Raw genomic sequence first — 17,791 nt, 5'->3', positions numbered from 1 at the left:
GTCTCACAGTTCCAAACCAGCTTCTCTGTGGAGTAAGGCAGGGAGAGAGCCTGCCAGACTGGGAATGTTTGGGATGGTTAAGCCATGGAGGTACCTGGGGAGCAGTGCGTGCATTCAGCAGGAGAATTTAGCTCATGGTCTGTACTGGGCAAATCAGAATAAATGATGGCTTAAGCTAATCCAGAGAGTGAAATACATGTGAACCAAACTGTACTAAGGTGTCTCATTCCTCTCGGGGTTATGAAGTGAGAGAGATGCTGTGTGTGAGGGGAAGCCAGATCAGAACCTCTGCTCAGAGCAGTTCCAGGCTGCTAATGAAGGCGTAGCAGCTGAAAGGGGCAGCCTGTGGGTGGCTCAGTAAAGGGAACAGCAGCACAAAGCCAGAACATGCTGAAAGCATGGAAGAGAGTGGCAAAGTCACCCTCTGTGAGGGAAAAGGACAGCTTCCAAGCTACCCGGGAAGTGTTCTTTTTCTGCTGCTTTCTTTGTTGTAAATACACAAAAGTAATGTATTGTCATTTACTTGTGGTTCCTTCCAGTAAGAAAACTTCACTGTGTGAAGCCATCATGTGGTTTCAGCAGTCCTCTGGCAAAAGGCACGCTATGTACAGCTGAGAGGATCTTAGCTAAATTATATAGCCAGCATCAAACTGCAATGAAGAGAGAACCAGTTGTAAAGATTTAGGGAAAAGCAGGGGCGCTTAGGACAACTGCAGTGTGCTGAGTGTTGGTGCATTAAAGAAAAAACTTACTTGGACAGGGATACATAAAATAGATTTTATGTGTATTTTCAGCAGCTGTGAATTAAAACATAAATGCAATCTGGCTGGAATAATTAATTCTCAGGTGGTTGTTGTTGTTATGAACCTGGAACTATAAATGAAAGAGCTTTTAAATGAGCAATTTCTTACTGCAGCCAAGGACATATTTCATATTGCACAGAGCATTGCTTTGCTGCTGCTCTGATTTTTACCCTTGAGTCAGTCACCTTCCAGTCTGCTTCCTCTTGGTCACTGTTAATAGAATGCCTTTTTGATTACAGAAAATTGGTTGATACACTTCTCTAATGAAAATGCCAGACAAATGCTCCTTCTTGGAACTGACATCAGGAATGTTATACAAGACATTCTTAAATACGCTGGCAGCTGCCCTGAATGTAATGAAATAATGGAAATTAGAAGTATTGCTCTCTGTGTGGCCAGCTCAGGACTGTTTTCAGTGTATTAACCAGTTTTGCTGTGAATTTCAAAAGTAATCACTTTTCATTGTTTCCTTGGGACATTCTTGAACTTGCTTATAATTTCTACAATCAGAAAAATAACCCTGATATCCTAAGGTGGATATCTCTTGTTTTGGATTGCACATGGTTCTCATGCCTGCATCCCCAGTACCACACTAAATCATTCCTCTTGCAGCAGAGAGTTCACAATCTTCAGAAGATCGATAACATTTCTGGTAGAAATGGTGAAATCCTATTCCCACTGCAGCCAGCAGTAAAATTCCCACAAACTTAAGTGGTTTGGATTTCACAGGCAGTTTTTAGTCTGCTCTTGTATGACACATGAGTTAATTCTTAACACATTCTTAGTACAGAAGGTGTGTGAATGCAGGGAAGTGGGAGAGCAGCAGTGGTGTACCCTGGGTTTCAGTAGCAGCTTTTGATGGAGGGATCACAGAGCAGCTTCTGAAGGACAGGTGAGACTCACAGCAGAGCGCAAGGGATCGATATCTTTGGTGCAGGGAGCAGAAGGGAAGGATGTCTGTGGGTGTGTAAAAGGATATATGAAAGCACCCCCCTGGCTCCCACCTTACCTTCTCTTCAGCTGCGTTTTTTTCACCTGTTGCTTCTTTGTAGCCTTGGCGTGTTTCCATCACATACTCTCATTTAGAGTTTTCCCAGATGAATTCATTTCCTTTACCTGTTTTTTAGCACTCTAGCTTCTTCCTTAGCTTTCTTTGTTGGAGGTTTGCAGAACTCTCTAAAGTAATTGCACTTGCATTCCTTTGAAGTAGCAATATTCCATTCCTGTCAACAATTAATAGCAGCATTAAGCAAGAGACAACTGACTAAAAACCTAGTCCAGATTCATGTGCTGCCGCTTAACACTTGGTGCTGGAACTTGTGAGTTCTGGCTTGGGGATGAGGAGCTGAAAGGACTGGGACTGCCTTGGCTGCTGGGAAAGAAGGCATGGAAAGCTGTTTGCACCTTCTTTGTTCTCCCTGCTCAGCTTGGCCATGCTGTTAGCAGTGGCAGAGAGCTGGGGGGGGTGGGTTTGCTCTCTTGTTCTGCTTTGGGTTTACTCACTGAGCAGGAGCCATGCTGTGAAAAACAGGGACAGGGGCTTGGGCTGAGGGATGAGCTGCACTGAAGGTGGGGTCACTGTGAGGCTCAGAGAGACAAAAGCTGCACTGAAAGAATGGCTGGGATGCCCAGCCTTACCAGGCAACCTCATTTCTGGCTGCTGCTGTTGGCACGGAGCTGAGGCAGCTGAGCAAAGAAAGTTTTCTAATGCTTGGAGGTGTCCTGGAGGGCACAGAAACCTGCGGGAAGCAGATTTCCATCTGCATGATGCGATGCAAACAAGATGGTTTCTGGCATGAAAAGCCTTCAGTTGAGACATCAAATCATTAAGAATACTATGGCCAGAAGCTTTCATAATAAATTACTGCAAAGTCATGAAAGATTGATCTTTTTTGATTTCAGAGAAAATAAATCAACAGTATGAAGTCAGCTCTGTTACAGTTTCAAACAAGAGACTATTACCCTTTGCCTTAAAGATCAGAGACAAATTACTATTTTTACTTTATATTCTCTTGATGAGGATAATGATAAACATCTGTCACTTTGCTGCTTAGCCAGTTAGGAATCTTATTGCAATCTGTAATTTGAAGAGTGAAAAAAATAAAGGGAAAAAAATACATGAACTAACTGCAGTTTATATAGACAGCAAAGAAGAAAAGAAAGAGAACAGATGTCAAATACAGGGGAACTGGGAAGGGGGAAATTTTTGTTCTGCAGTTACTTGGCTCAAATATGCAGATATATGAAAGATGTATGATTTTTTATTTATTTGGTATTTCACAGGGAAAATTACCATTAGTTTTTCTTCAGACATGGAGGCTAAGGTAAATAGCCTTTGCACTGTGACTTTTGGCTACATGCAGTTTATTAACCAAAAGATTAAGGTTTTTAAGGTAGTGTCTACCAATATTACAACATTGAAAACCCTGTTTTGATCAAGAGCCCTTTCAGTGTCCTCCACAGTCACAAGATTTTTAGGAAGCACAGTTAATTGTTTTTAAAGATCAGCTGCTTTTCCAGTAATTCACCCGTACTTTTGAAAGTTCTTTAACAAACACTCAGTTTTGTTTCTAAATGGTACATTGGGTCTTATTTCATAACAAAGCTAGAACTTAACACATCACAAACATGCCATTGCCTTTAGCCTGGACTGACCAAGCTGTAGTTTAAAAGGTTACAAGTGCTCTACCTGTCAATGCTGCGTGAGCAGAAGCAGACTCTGCACTGGGACATGAAACCAGGAATCCTTTCTTGGCCCAGTTTCCTGCAGGGAGAAGCCTCTTTGGTGACATGTTTGCATATTTAGCACTAATGGCCTTTCACTGGTGGGTTTGATACTGATCTCTGCTGCTCCAGAAATCTTTAAAGCGCCAGCCATGTGCCAATTTTAGCTAAAAGCTCCGTTGTAAATGGGATTGTGCTGGCAGGGCTCTGGCTGATACGTAACTTTTTCTCCTTATTGGCTTCTTCCTTGTTGCAAGTGCTTTCTGTTTCTTCGTGTTCCTCCTGCCCAAGGCCAGGTTGGATGGGGCACTGAGCAGCCTGGTGTGGTGGGAGGTGTCCCTGCCTGCAAGGAGGGTTGGAACAACATGAGTTGCATGGCCCCTTCCAGCCCCCAAGCACTTTGTGATTCTATGGTTTTATGCTTCTAGGTATCCACAGAACAGATTAGATTTTATAGTTGGTGCTATTAATGCTCTGGCAGTTGTTTTCAGGTTTGATATCAGAGTTTGGGGACTGTTGTTCTTTGTACTCTCTGGGTAAAAATTCCATTCTTTTGGCATCTTTGAGCTTCAAGCAGCAGTTTGATTTTCACCAAAAGGTTACTATTTTTCTTTAGGTTTTCCTATATTTATACAGGCCAGACTGAAGCAAAGTATAGGCCTTTTAGCTTCCAGTTAAAGTTCCTGGTATTTAATTGGGTCAGCTGTTGACATACAAAGAAGTTTTTTTCTATCCAGTGAAAAAGAGACCTCAAATATATAATCCAGCCTTGGGCAATGATGCTTTTGCTGTTACCTTTTATAAAACCTTTTTATATAGGTGCTATTCACATCTAACAAGTCTGAGACTGAACTGCAAAATTTGTCACAAAGTAGTTAGCCTCAAATAACAAGGGTGGGTTTAACCTACAGAAGGATAATATTCAAAATCCAGACTTCTGATCCTGCTTTCTTGCATAAGTCCATCTGGCTGAATGTGAATGGTAAAAGATTTGATAAGTATTGCAGTAAGTGAGCTGGAATAATTTTTTGGTGTGATATTTACTACCATGCATCTTTGTCTGAAAACTTTCTTTAACATAAAATTGCAAATTTGTGTGGAAATACATACATGTACTTTGTGCAGAAGGTCTCATTTAGCATTAAATTTTAAAGGTCCAAATGTCATGATGCTGAACACTAATGTTAAACAAGCCAAGACTTCATATTTTAACCTGTGGATAGTCTTTGTCTGAGTTATGTTGCTGGATTAGTACAGTGTAAGTCCAGGGGTTTTCCCCCCAATGCATTTCAAGTTTACTGCAATCTCAAAGGCTTTTTTTTTTTTTTTTTTTTTTTTTTTTTGTAGACTGAAACTGAAGAGAATGGCCAAGCAGATAATTTTTCAATGGATCCCCAGCTGGAAAGACAAGTGGAGACAATTCGAAATCTTGTGGACTCCTACATGTCTATTATTAACAAATGTATCCGAGATCTGATCCCGAAAACAATCATGCACCTCATGATCAATAATGTAAGTAGCAGCCATGCTTCTAAATTAGTTCAGCGTGTCTGTCAGTCTCTCACTCTCAAACACACCTCTGGAACACAGCAGCAACAGCAGGTACTAAAGAGAAGACTTAATGTCACACTCGTAGACAAAATATTCCAATATTCCGTAGTACTTGGAAGTTCTGCAGCCTTCTTGAAGGTTGGCACACTGCCTTGAGTGCTTATCCCAAAATCCTAAAGAATTAATTTACATATTAATCAGAACAGAAGATATTATTTAAAGGTAAATCAAGGTGGTTTTGTTTTGGTTTTTATTTGATGTCTTGCTTTTGATAGAACAGGAAAAGGAATTGGGAGCTTTGTGTGGGCAGCCTCTGAGAGCAGTAGAGCAGAGTTGTGCTTTCTTGATTTTCCACCAGCAGGCCTTTGTCAGGGTTCATAAAGCAGTTCTTATTTTGTTTGGGTTTCTTTATATTTTCAGGTTTCTATTTTCAAGGAATAAATCTGGAAGCTTCAGACACTGTTGTTTAGATAAGCAGATGTGGTTGGTTGATTTATTGTGTGTGTCTTTCTTAGATCTGAAGATTATTTGGTTAAAAAAACGTCTTGGAGATACTGTTGTTTTTCCACTGCAGTGGGATCTCAGCCTTCACATCCTGGCAGAGTTCTGAATGGACCTTGTTGAAAACTAAGCTTAATATTAGTGCCACTGCTGCCATACAAATTACTGATGGGACCCACACAGCCCCTGCTAGTTCAGAGCAGCACCATTTCTGAGAGGTCATCAAACCAGTCAGCCTTTACCAGTGCAATATGCTGTGAGGCAAGTGTGATTAGAAGGTAGCACTTACTTTTGACTCAGAGCCACCTCTAGCCTTCATCTGATGGATTTCATTAGCCCTGTGGAATTTGTGTTGCACTTAAGAATTAGGTGGTTGGACAGGAAATTTCAGTGGGATTTCCTGGTACATTTAATATGAGCAGAATTTTTGCATGAGGGCAAGAGATTTTTCATTAAACTTCTTCATGTTTAGGGGAGTCAGAATCTAAGTAATGCTCTAGTCATGAATGAGTTTTTACAAAAAAACATGGGAACAATGAAAGTGCCTTTTTTGTTTTCTGGAAATCAGCCATGCTCTAGACTTCAGAAGTTGAGTGTTTGTCCCCACTGCTCTTTCCAGATCATTGCTAGCAGCTCACTGCTTTGACTTAGCCTATCTCCAGTGCCTTTGGAAAGGCTGGGGTAGCTTTCATTTCATAAACAGCAGAGCAGTGAGCAGTTGCTTTTGAAAGCTTACATTAAATTTTCTGCCACTCACCTCCTCATCTGGAATTGTTTAGGGGTCTCTGAAGTTAGGCATCCCTCAGAAGTAGATTACTGTGAGATTCTGTGCTTTCAGTCTCATCAGCTGTTGGTGACACTGATAAAGCCTGCCAGGCTGGCACACAGAAACCACACACTTAAAACATCACCTACCTTTCAGCTGACCTCAAGCTGCATTTGGGCTTCCAGGTGAGCTGAGGCCTACACCTCCACCCTAGAGGTTAAATTTGTGGCAAACAATCCAAGCATTTCAAAGAGCTGTGAAGAGCGACACTAGAAGCATTAATTAATTTCTTTGTGTACAGCATAGGCAGTTAAATGAACATATTGAAAACAACAGGTAAAATAGCAATTTTTTAAAATCAGGGCTATTGAAAAGAGAAAGAAATGGTTGAATCAAGAGTGCTGAGCCCTGCCAAAAGGTTGTGCAAAGATCTGGAAAGGAGTGGAACTGTGATGCAAGGTGGGTCCTGTGAAGCTGTGTGTGTGTTCCTTGGAGTATTCAGAAGTCCAATCCATCCACCAGGAGTTAAGTGAAGACACTTTCCCTTCCCCTTAATGAACATATTCTGTATTTTCTGCTACCCCATCACGTTGCCTCCAAAACTCTGGAAACAAATTGATCCCAAGGAATTTGTTTCCATGACAATTGCAACCTCCCAAGTTTTCTTAGAACTTCCTCTCCACTTTGTGGGCCCATAAACAAGTACTTACAATTCAAGGAAAGTATCAGATTCAAACTCAGTGTACAGAAAATAATTACATGCTGTCCCTGAGCATATTTTGGGGCCTAAGCTTAGATTGCTGTATTCCAAGTTCATCCCTTGGTCTTCCCCTAGGGTGGATGTTGATTACCTTAAAAGAAAATACATTTACCACACAGAACTGCATTGAGTTACCATTACCAATTTAAACATGCCCAAACAAAAAACACATACACAAATTTGTATTTCATCGTGCCTTGGTATCCTGGACTATACAAGAGGGGTGGTCTTAAGAGTAGTCTGTGTATGCTCCATAAACAGTGTATGCTGATAGTGATCTCAGCTGAGGAGAAAAACTCCAGAGGACTCTTACTGCCAAACTGCAGGTCAAGGAATGGTTATGTTTGCATTTGAGGCTGTGCCATGTGTTCTCTTCCCACTGAGGAGGTTCCAAGCCCACCTTGCCCCATTTCAGAGTGCCAGGGCAGATTTGGGGAACTGGCATTTGGATGCTTGCTATGGTTCAGCTTTGACTGCAGGCCTGATGTTTGTGAAGGAAAATGTTTTAAATCATTCCCGTGAGTCTGCTTTCCAGAAAGGAGCAAACATGAGAAAGCATCACTTTCCCTTCCATTTCCAAGCTGGAGAAAATGGCTCTGATGGAAGATTTCTCTCTGCCTAGGTACAGCACAGGAGGGCAGGAGGATGATTCAAGATCCATCCTTAACACAGCAGTCCTCCCTTTCCAGAGGAGTTCAGGGATTTACTCAAATCCTCTGCCAGTGACAGACAGGGACTTCTCATGATAATTGTCACAGGCTGATTTTTTTCAAACAGATATTTGTGGTTTAACAATGCATTTACAATCAGCTCTGGCCTTAATCTAATTTTAGGACTTCTTTTTTTGAAGTGATGCCATTAAAATGCTCATTTCATCGAGCAGAATGTGATGCTGTTTAACTATGATATCTGTTTTTAATGTGGAGTTTTTGGCAATCACGAGGAAAGTAGTGTACTCTGGCTCTTGATCAGTACCATCTACTGGAAAACAGCATGAAACTCATGGAAAAATTTTGCAGGCTTTGCTAAGAATTTGTGCATCTCCTGTCGTACGTGAATGGGAAATGACAGCCAAGCCCAGGCAGTATGGTGTTGTTTCCCTCTGAGCTCTGTCCTGGCTGCCTGCTCGTTGCTGGTGACCAGAAAGGGTCCCGTGGCTGTGCTGGCTCACTGCTCCCACTGACCTTGTCTAAACACAAACATTGCCTTAGTCTCACTGTCAGGCTTTAAATCACAAAACTAGCACAAACTCATGAGCAAACGGAGCTCGGGTTTATGTAATCAGAATCCTGGGAATGTATTAGCATCAGTATCTCCAGCTCAAAAAAGCTTTATGGAGCAAAGCACCAGATGAGAAATAGATCAGAACAGCAACAAGTCTCAAGTGCAAGGATTTAGTAGGTCAGCAGTTGGTCTATTTACCACAGTCTTATTTAATTAGAGTACCTCTAGCTTTTTATGTCTCTTAATGTGGCCCAGGTTTCCATAACCAGGGCAGGCATAGCAGGAAATCAATATAGTAAATTAGATTACTTGGAGACTTCTCCCTTCAGTTTGAATGTGTGTGGATGGGTTATTCAGAATCTGACAGACTTGCTGGAAAATGAAAGACGCTGTCTACAGTAGGGTAAATTGTTGCTAAGAAAGCAATTGACAGGTATGTCATAAAGCCTGAAAACTCCCATTCCCTGGGGAATTTATATCTGATGGTACTGCCATTTACCTCCCAGTCAGCCCTTAGAAAGGGCCCAAAATGCCAGCTGGCTCCTGGGAGCTGTTGGGAAATGAACTGTAAGCAGAGGTGTCACCTCAGAGAGGCAGAACTGCAGCAGAACTGGTGTAAGGTAGTAGGAGAAACTAATGAAATCTGCTTCCACTGATCTCCCCCTGTATTCGTTCAGCATTGTATTTTCCGTAGAGACTTTTGTTTCTTTCTTTGGTGGTTTAGGATTCTTTTATTCTTCTGTCTGATGAAACAGGTAAAAGAATTCATCAACGCAGAGCTGCTGGCTCACCTGTATTCTTCCGAGGACCAGAACACCCTGATGGAGGAGTCGGCGGAGCAGGCGCAGCGGCGGGACGAGACCCTGCGCGTGTACCAGGCGCTGCAGGAGGCGCTGGCCATCATCGGCGACATCAGCACCAGCACCGTGTCCACGCCGGCTCCGCCGCCCGTGGACGACTCCTGGCTGCAGCAGGCACGCAGGTCAGCACCTCACAGCACAGCCTCGGGACAGGCAGCCCGGCACCAGCGCTGCCTCTGATTCTTTTCAGTTAAGCTTGGGAGTAAACGCGTGAGATGGTATTTTTTGTTGGGCTGTTTATCGGGCTTTATCTCTATTGCGGTTTTATGAACTGTGAGTTCACTCTAACAAACTAAAAATGGAGTTGTATTTCTTTTTCTACAAGGCTTTTTAAGGGTGAACTGGCTAATAAAGAAATGACACTTAAATTATTTTTACTTTTAACTCAATAACTAATTACTCGTGACTCGCAATGAGGACTTTTTTATTTAATTTTACAACACTGCTCAAACTCACGAAGAAGGAGGTGAAGAAGAAGGATTAGCTTCTGTCTTAAAACTTCTATCTTGTCTTATATATATTACTATATTCTAAAACTTTGAACTGTAAGTTTTCTACTGTATGATATTACACACTTCTGTTCAAACTCCACAACCATAATCCCAGTGCTATCATTCAATTTTGGAAGCTTTCTCTATGGCCTCAGGTCATATGCAGTGCTCTTCTGGGGGTCAGAGTCTGTCAGCACAGAAAGTCTCAAATTCTCAGTAACCAGGGTTCCAACAAGATCAGGAGCTCCCTCCCTGCCTGTCCTTTTGGGAAGATGCTCCTTCAGGTCTTAATGATATCTGTGAAAAAAATCAAAACATTTTCCCAAATATTTCCCATATAAAATGTGGGAAGGTTTATATATATAAACATACCCACCTATTCTGTGGGTATGTTTCTGTGAGCACCATACAGGATATTTACCTCGCAAAAGACTGTCCATTGGACTTAAATCTTCTCTGATGCTTCAAATAGCAGCTGCTTCTGTCACCTCAGTTGTGTATCCACTTGGCCTCTTTTTGCAAGCTGTTATAATAATTCAGCATGTCAGGCTCCATGTCCTAGAAATTCCACTTAACAAAACATTATTAGGACTTGCATAATAAAAGCCATTTTATTCACCTCTTTGCTTGTATGCTGTCAGTGGGAAACGTGAGTCTTAATTGTATGTGATCCTCTGACACTGACAGCAAAGGAAAATGCCAATAAAAAAACATCTGTCGTAAGTCTTAAGTATTGTTTAAAGTAAAATACAGTACATCAAAGCAAACCCAAAACCTGCACCCCTACCTTACTGAACTTTTAAAATCTCTGATATTTCACCAGATCACCTCCTCCAAGTCCTTCAACTCCAAGGAGACCTACACTGAACAATCCCCCAACCAGACCTTTATCTGGCCGAGGACCCGCTCCTGCCATCCCCTCTCCAGGCCCTCAGTCGGGGGCTCCCCCGGTCCCGTTCCGCCCAGGACCTCTGCCTCCATTTCCCAGTGCTGAAGCACATGGAGGACCTCCCCAGGTTCCCTCTCGGCCCAGCCGGGCTCCTCCCAGCGTGCCAAGGTAAGAGGTTTGGTGTTCCTAGTGGTGGCATGGTTCTCTCCCTCTGGCATGACAGACTCTGCACTGCTCCCTGGGTGGGAAGGCGAGCGCTGCTGCTGAGAAAGTCTTGTAGGAAAGCAAAACTGGGCATTCCCTGCACAGTCAAAGGTGTTTGATGGAATCATTTTTTAGCACATATCCCGTTTGAAAAGATAGGAAGATCTTTTAATTTCAAAAGCTTCATCAGTTGGTTGGAAGACCCTGATTTGCTCACATTGAGAACCCCAGTTCTGGTTGTGTTGTACCCTCATGAGGGCTGAGAGAGAGAGAGAGAGAGAGAGAGAGAGAGAGGTCTCCTACACCCATGAGGAGAGGGGCAGCTCCTCACTTCTGCCCTTCTGAACCCTCACCAGAGGAAGCAGGGGCTCTCCTGGGAGAGAACAAGAGCAATTCTTGTAGAACCAGTGGAACAAACTGCTGGGAGTCTGATTCTTGTCCTGCAAAGCCATTAATTTCCAGAGAGTTGAAAACAGTCCCTAGTTGTTGGACAGAGTACATCATATGGTACCAAGCAATTAGTTAAGGAACAAGATTGTCTTCAGTGCATTATTTCCTTCCCTTCCTAGGGCTTTGCATTTATCAGGACCTTTTAAAGTAGCTTTGCATATTGTATAATTTGCTATGGCATTAACTGCTTTTTTATATGTTATATGAATAGAATGTCCTCCATGTTTATTTTCACAATGATGTAATACACATAATCACTTACATATATATATATATTAAAACCTCTGATTCTGAGGGATTCATTAACTTTCTAAATTATGAGAGGCGTGGGCAGATAAAGCAATGTTGGAACAAAGGGGTTTCTCCATTTTTGATAAATTGACTGTTACATTGAAAGCACTCACAGTTTGGGGGGAAAAAGAACCAGCTAAATAGGAACAAAAATAAAATGTGCACATTTTCAATTTTAGAAATGGTAATTGAGAAGAGACGCTTTGGAGAAGAATTTTCTTTTAAATAGGTGAGATCTGTCGTAGTTGTCAGTAACTTAAATTTGAGGCTCAGTGTTTATAATATAATTACCCTTTATAATAGAAAGCATAAATAAATGAGGTATATCAAAGGAATGAAGTATTTTTATATATTTGCTATGAAAAGGGCATTGTTGCATCAATGCCCAGCCATGAAACACTCTTTCACCTTAGTGGATATCCTGTAGCTTGCAGCAGGGACCGCTGGGGAGAAACCTGGAATTGCCTTTCCAAACTTTGTGCTGGAAGGGAAGAGCCCAAGGAGCAGCCCCTTGCTGGGAGAGCCTGGGGCTGAGCCAAAGGGCGCTGGCCCTGCTGCTTCCTGTGTGCCATCAGAGGCCAAATCACTGGGATGCAGGGATGAGGTGCAGTTGTGCCAGCTGTGCCACCAGAGAGAACCATGGCTCCTGTCCCCTGCCCTGTCAACCTGCACGGCTCCTTCCCCTGCCCGCCGTGGTTGTGCATGGACACTGCTTTCCCAGGTGCCTTGCCAAGAGCATGCCTGCTGACCATCTTCTTCATGCCAAAGTGATAGGTGGGATGGAGACCAGAAAGGAATTTTCTAGCACGCAAAAGACACATGGGTAAGCAGCCTGGGAACAACTCAGTTTGGGACCGCCACTGGTGGCATGAAAAGCAGTGGCGGATAAAGGAGGTCAGTGATTTTAAAATACTGTAGCTGGCTACAGAATTGAATGTGAGACTGCCTGACATTTTTGTGGAAAAAAATAATCTGCAATACACATCTTCTGGACTAGATCCTAGTTCTCTCTTTTAGAGCTATGAAAGCCTCAAACAGAAAAAAACTCAACTGCTAAAGAATGAAGGAAGGGTTTGCCATTCTGCTGAAACTTCAGGTTTCTTCTGCTGACTAAACTGCGAGGGAGGAAATCCCAGGGAAGGGGCTGCAGGGGAAATCACCTGAGGGGGACAGTGTGGCCAGCTCCTGCGCCTATTAAATGTTTCTTTTGAGCCCTGGAATTTCAGCTACGCTTGGTCTGGTTTTAATAACAGCCTTTGCAGGATCATAGGAAATTGACTCAGAAAATGGGTCTGAGATATTAAAAGGGAAAAAAAAAGTTCTGAGGAAGAGTTCTTGTGGAAACTTGAGCTTTCTCTGTGACTTATTTTTGAACTGGGGCTCTGTGCTCTGACTGTTCCACCATTATTTTCTGCAGTGATTCTTTGAAGTGTTGGGATCTCTCTTATCTAGGGAAATAGTTTAGCTTCCTGAGAAGAAAGTAGTACTTTTCAAGTTTAACTCACTTTCCAAAGGAGCGTTCTGTTGCAGCCCCTGTCCCTATTTCATGGAGCTGAAAATCCTGACAGGCTGAAGAAATACAAAATTTCCATTTTCTCCTGTTCTGCCTTAAGATAGAAAGATCATTTTCAGGGGTAAGACTTGGACTCTCCTTGTCCAATGAGCAGATCAGCACACCTTTGATGTGGAAAATTTGGCACCTCACCATGAGATACAGCCTCTGTCTTTGAAAACACAGGGTTTTTTTTTTTTCTTCTACTTTATTAGCATTTTTCAAAGAAATTGTACAGAAATGGTGAGCTGTCGGCATTTTCTCACTGTTCCTCCCTTAATGTACAGGGAAAGGAAAAGAGTTAGGAGAGCAGGAAGTAATTTTCTTCCTTGCTTCGCTCTGATTCTAAAGCTGGTTTGGGTTATGTGCTCTGAATATTTCTGTAAGGAAACAGAAACTATTTGCATGATACATGCCTCTTTTAATTAATCCCACTTGAGGTGGGTGGATCTCTCCCAGCAAAGCCTGTGAGTAAATGCCCCTGGCTTTAAGGGCTTGATGCCAAAGCATATAAGATTTGTGAAATATTCCCCATTGCCAGAATCTGGATTATTCCCTCTCTCTTTTAAAAGGCTTCAGTAGTATTTTGAAAGAAAATGCAGCTGTGTGCTTGCTTTGGTAGGATGGCTTTAGGCAGGCATTAGAAGCACTTCAGCTCACCCTGATGTGTGTTTGCCTGTCTGTGCGGAAAGCTTGATCTTGACCAGTTTAAGTTCTACTGTGGATGCCTGATTTTTAGCTTTTTAATGTCCTGAATGGGAATCTCAGCTTTGCCACAAGGAAAACAATAGAATTGGAGATGTTTTTTCTCTTGGCAGCAGAACCCTTGGCGTTTGTGGGGGTGGAAGGGCGCTGCCCTTTTCCCTGTGTCCTGCTCCGCAGTGCTGCTGTGGATTCACCAGGGCTTTCCCAACACAGCCCTGGAGATGGTTCCTGGCTTAGTCACTGAGACTAAGGTGACCCCACAGGAGGTGAAACCCTGGAGCATGTGTGTCACCCTCAGGCAGGCTGGGGCTGCTCCCCAGGGCTGGGGCCGGTCTTTACATGTGAGGCGAGTCGTGGGGAGAAAATTCACGTTGTGCTGCTCACACGCTGTCCCTACAATTTACAATTCCACCCACAGCCAGCCAGCAGGGAAGGGCTGGTGGCAGTTCTGCAGCTCCCCTTTGTTATGCCACCAAGACGAATTCCATCGCCTGCTGTGCTTATCTAATCTACCTTGTAAGCCACCATTACATAATTCTGCCAAACTGGCAGAAAAAGGTACTTTTACCTGACAGTAATTGCAGTTAAAAACTTTCAAAGTCAGGAGCAGAGCAGAAAGCATTACTGCCTGATGTGTCCCGGCCCACAGGCTCCCACTCAACTCTTTGATTGCCAAATATCAACCATTCATGAAGTTTTCTCTGATGGATTTTTATGGATTAGAGTTCTTTAAAAACATTTAACGAAATGTCTAACCCTGTGCATTGAATGATAAGGAGATTCTGTGCAAAAATTGCACATGATCCTCTGAATAAAATCTGTCATAGTGCATAGGCATATAAGGCCAGAAGGGTTATCCTGCCTGAGCCTGGGAATCTTCCTTCTCCTGAAAGTTTGACCGTGCAGCCTTAAAAGCTTACTACTGTATTTTTTAATGGAATATAAATTGTAATCAAATAGGCATTGCACCAAATTCTTCTGGCAGGATGAGTGAGAGCCCACCTTAGAGTGTTTGCATGCTGACTTGCATGATCTGAATCTGAACACCCAAGTAGGAGAGCACAGCTCTCTGTCCTCTTTGAATGGATCTTTGGCAGAAGTCATATTCAAAAAGTATAGTCTGCAATTAGGATTGTTTCATGCGAGCAAAGAGACAAAAGTGTTACATGGACGGAATTCAAATTCCTGCTGAACCTCAGGAGAAAAGAAAGCCAAAGAATAATTTAATTTCATTCTGCGTCTCATGTCTGTGATCAAAAGAATATACAGCTACGTGGGCAAAGGCAGAGCCCCTCCCGGGGGGACACTGCCCTTCTGTAGTCAGTATGTTTCCAGCTCTGCCTGTCCGAGGACCCCAAAATCACATGACTTAGGAGAATATCAGTTATTATTTCTGAGATCTCTGCCCGGAGGGAGGACAGCCCTGTGTAATTTGTTACCAGTCTAATGTACATTTCTTGTTGAAATGCACACCCAGTAATATGTTACTTCTGCTGCCAGCTGCTTTGAGCAGCAGCAGACTCCATTTATTTTCTCTTATCTCTCAGAAAGAAGCTTTGCATTTTCCCCTCCTCCACTGGGTCCTTTTTCACTATTTTCCCTTTTTTTCTCAGCCTTTTCTCTCTGTCCCTTTCTTGACCATCCTGTTTGCTTCCTCTTTCACTTCTTCCTTTCACTTGGTTTCCTGCCTGGTACATTTGTCTCCCTTCCCCATGTCTTCCTTCCTTTCCTTCTCACCATCTTGTCTTGGTTTCTTTCCAGCTTATCCCTTCCCTGCCACCTTTGTAGAGCTGTCACCTTGCATTTCTGTCATGAAGAGCTTTTCAGACAGTTTTCAAGCCATAGAATGCAATATTTGGCAATCTTTCTTAACAGCAGCCTGGTGGCAGTGGCTGTGACACGCATGAGAAACACGAGCTCCACTGTTTGGGGCAGTCACACTCCCAGGTGCAAACCTGGGGCTCATCTTGCAACTTTGGTCATAGGGTGGAATCAAAGAATAGAATCACTGAATCCTTTGGTTTGAAAGGGACCTTTAAAGGTCATCTAGTCCAACCCCCCTGCAATGAAGAGGGACAACAGAAGCACTGAAGGAAGGAGCATTCTGCATGAGGATAAGTATTGGAGGGCTTGGCCAGAAAGCAGGTCCCAGCAGGTTGTAAAAACATGTAAAATGTCACAAGACAACAAGTCTGGCAGTTTCATTGTAATTCTGCAGTACTGATCTTATGAGAAATTTGGAATGGCATTTGCACAGAACTGATTCTTCATCTGAGCTGTAATGCCATGAGAGGTACAGGAGAGTTTTCACTTCTGCTCCAGGAACTTCAGTGATTGCTGCTCCTAAAAGGATGGCTCTCTTTTAGACTGGCAGTAGGATTTTGTTACTGCCTTCCTTTATATTCCTCTCCCCAGATGACTGTCCTGAAGAGCAAGGAAAACAAAATTCATGGGATGCCAGACATTACAGCCTGGCTACCACGTCTTCTGCCACTGACTCTTAACTTCTCTCAGCACCTCCCTCTGTCAGCCAGACACAGGCTGTCCATATCTTCAGTGGCCCAGGAATTTTCTGATGGGCAGTTCACTGGGGCAGTTAACAAAAGTATCTGAGGGATCACTTGCTGTGCACAGGGTTGAGCTGTGATCTGTCTACTGCATCTCAAGTAGCTGTAATCATCTTGAGTATTGTTCCTGAGCTACTTGTGCTGCCTTATTCAACAAAAAAAATGTTTTAAAACAAAGTGACATATTGGGACTGGGACTGTTGCAAGTCACTTTAAAAGTTCAGCGAAGAGGATCTGGCCATGAAATGGTTTTTCATTACTCTTAGTGTAGACCAGAGCTATGTGATGGGGAAGGGTAAGTAAAAGAAATGCAAGAGGGGGGAAAATAGAAAAACAAGGAACCTGAAGAGCATCAAAATAGTGATTTTGGAGTAAAGATGAGGTTGCAAGTACATCCTCAAACACAGGAGGAGTGTTAGCTGATACACTGAATTTCAGCAAAAAATTTGAGTTTGGTTTGGTTTTGGTTCTTTTTTTCTTCCTTAGCATTTTCTCTCTCAAGATACGGTTAGAAAAGGAAATTGTTTTATTTTTAACATCTCTCTTTAACATCTCACTTGAAGAAAGAGTCAAGCAATAGCAGTTGTTTGACAGAAATACAGGAACCTGAAGATGTGTTTTGTCCCAGGAAATGGTTTAATACCAGCTGCCATGAAGACATTGTAAGATTAGAGGAATAGTGTTGAGCAGGGAATTCCTGCCTTGTCTGAAAGAGTGGGCAAAGAGCAGTACATTTCTAAGCTGCCTTATGCTACAAGAGAAAACATCTGAGAGTAAACAGAGATAAACAGGGATGATTTGAACTTCCCTTCCTGCACCTGCAGGCATCTTGAAAGGCTGTCTTGAAACTCTCCTGTCCCCCGCGAGCTGTGTTGGATCAGTAGTGAATGAGGGCACTCCATGGCTCCATTAACAGTGCTAATAGTTGGCATCATGGACGAGAAGAGATGCAAGTCCAGCTGGAGGTGACAATCAGGGCATTTGCTCCCCTCTTGCACCAAGGTAACTAAAGAGGAGAGAGGCAACGAGGCAGGGGAAGCTCAAAGCTGAGTAGGAAGGAAGAACAGAGATGTGTTCAAAAGTGGGGTACATGATTCACACTGATGGCAAACAGTGCAACTACACACAGAGCAGTGTCCTGAGGTGCTGTGAAAGATCACATGTTCTTCCTGCCGATTTTGTGGCCCTTCTGTTGTCATCTTTCATGCACAGAACATCATTCTGAACATTCTCACTCAGCACTCCTAACTTTTTCTTCTTCAAGGCCAGTTGTGACCCTCTAGACCATCCTAACCTAGGGTTTCTAAAAGGTTGGGACAGTATTCCACAGATGCACTGCACACTTGCTTACTTGACATATTCCCTGCGGAAGGGCAAACAAGAACACACAGTTTCTTAAGAATAATAGTCTGTCTTGGTCGCTCCGTTGAATTAATTTTGTGTTTATTCAAGC

At 42.9% G+C, this 17,791-nt stretch overlaps 1 protein-coding gene across 5 annotated transcripts in view; it reads left to right on the top strand.

The window, feature by feature from the left end:
* The window catches only part of DNM3 (dynamin 3), a 169,226-nt gene that overhangs the window by 139,566 nt on the left and 11,869 nt on the right, over positions 1-17,791 (top strand). For all 5 annotated transcript variants that reach the window (XM_021545820.2, XM_021545819.2, XM_077785251.1 and 2 more), the window contains 3 exons: positions 4,875-5,039; positions 9,085-9,311; positions 10,504-10,737. In XM_021545820.2, the coding sequence (XP_021401495.1) occupies positions 4,875-5,039; positions 9,085-9,311; positions 10,504-10,737 (626 nt within the window). The remainder of the gene's footprint in view (positions 1-4,874; positions 5,040-9,084; positions 9,312-10,503; positions 10,738-17,791) is intronic.

This window comes from Lonchura striata, chromosome 9 (assembly GCF_046129695.1).
Source record: "Lonchura striata isolate bLonStr1 chromosome 9, bLonStr1.mat, whole genome shotgun sequence".
Taxonomy (NCBI): Eukaryota; Metazoa; Chordata; class Aves; order Passeriformes; family Estrildidae; genus Lonchura; species Lonchura striata.
The sequence above is the reverse complement of the archived record's forward strand: the minus strand, read 5'-3'. Positions and strand labels throughout refer to the sequence as shown.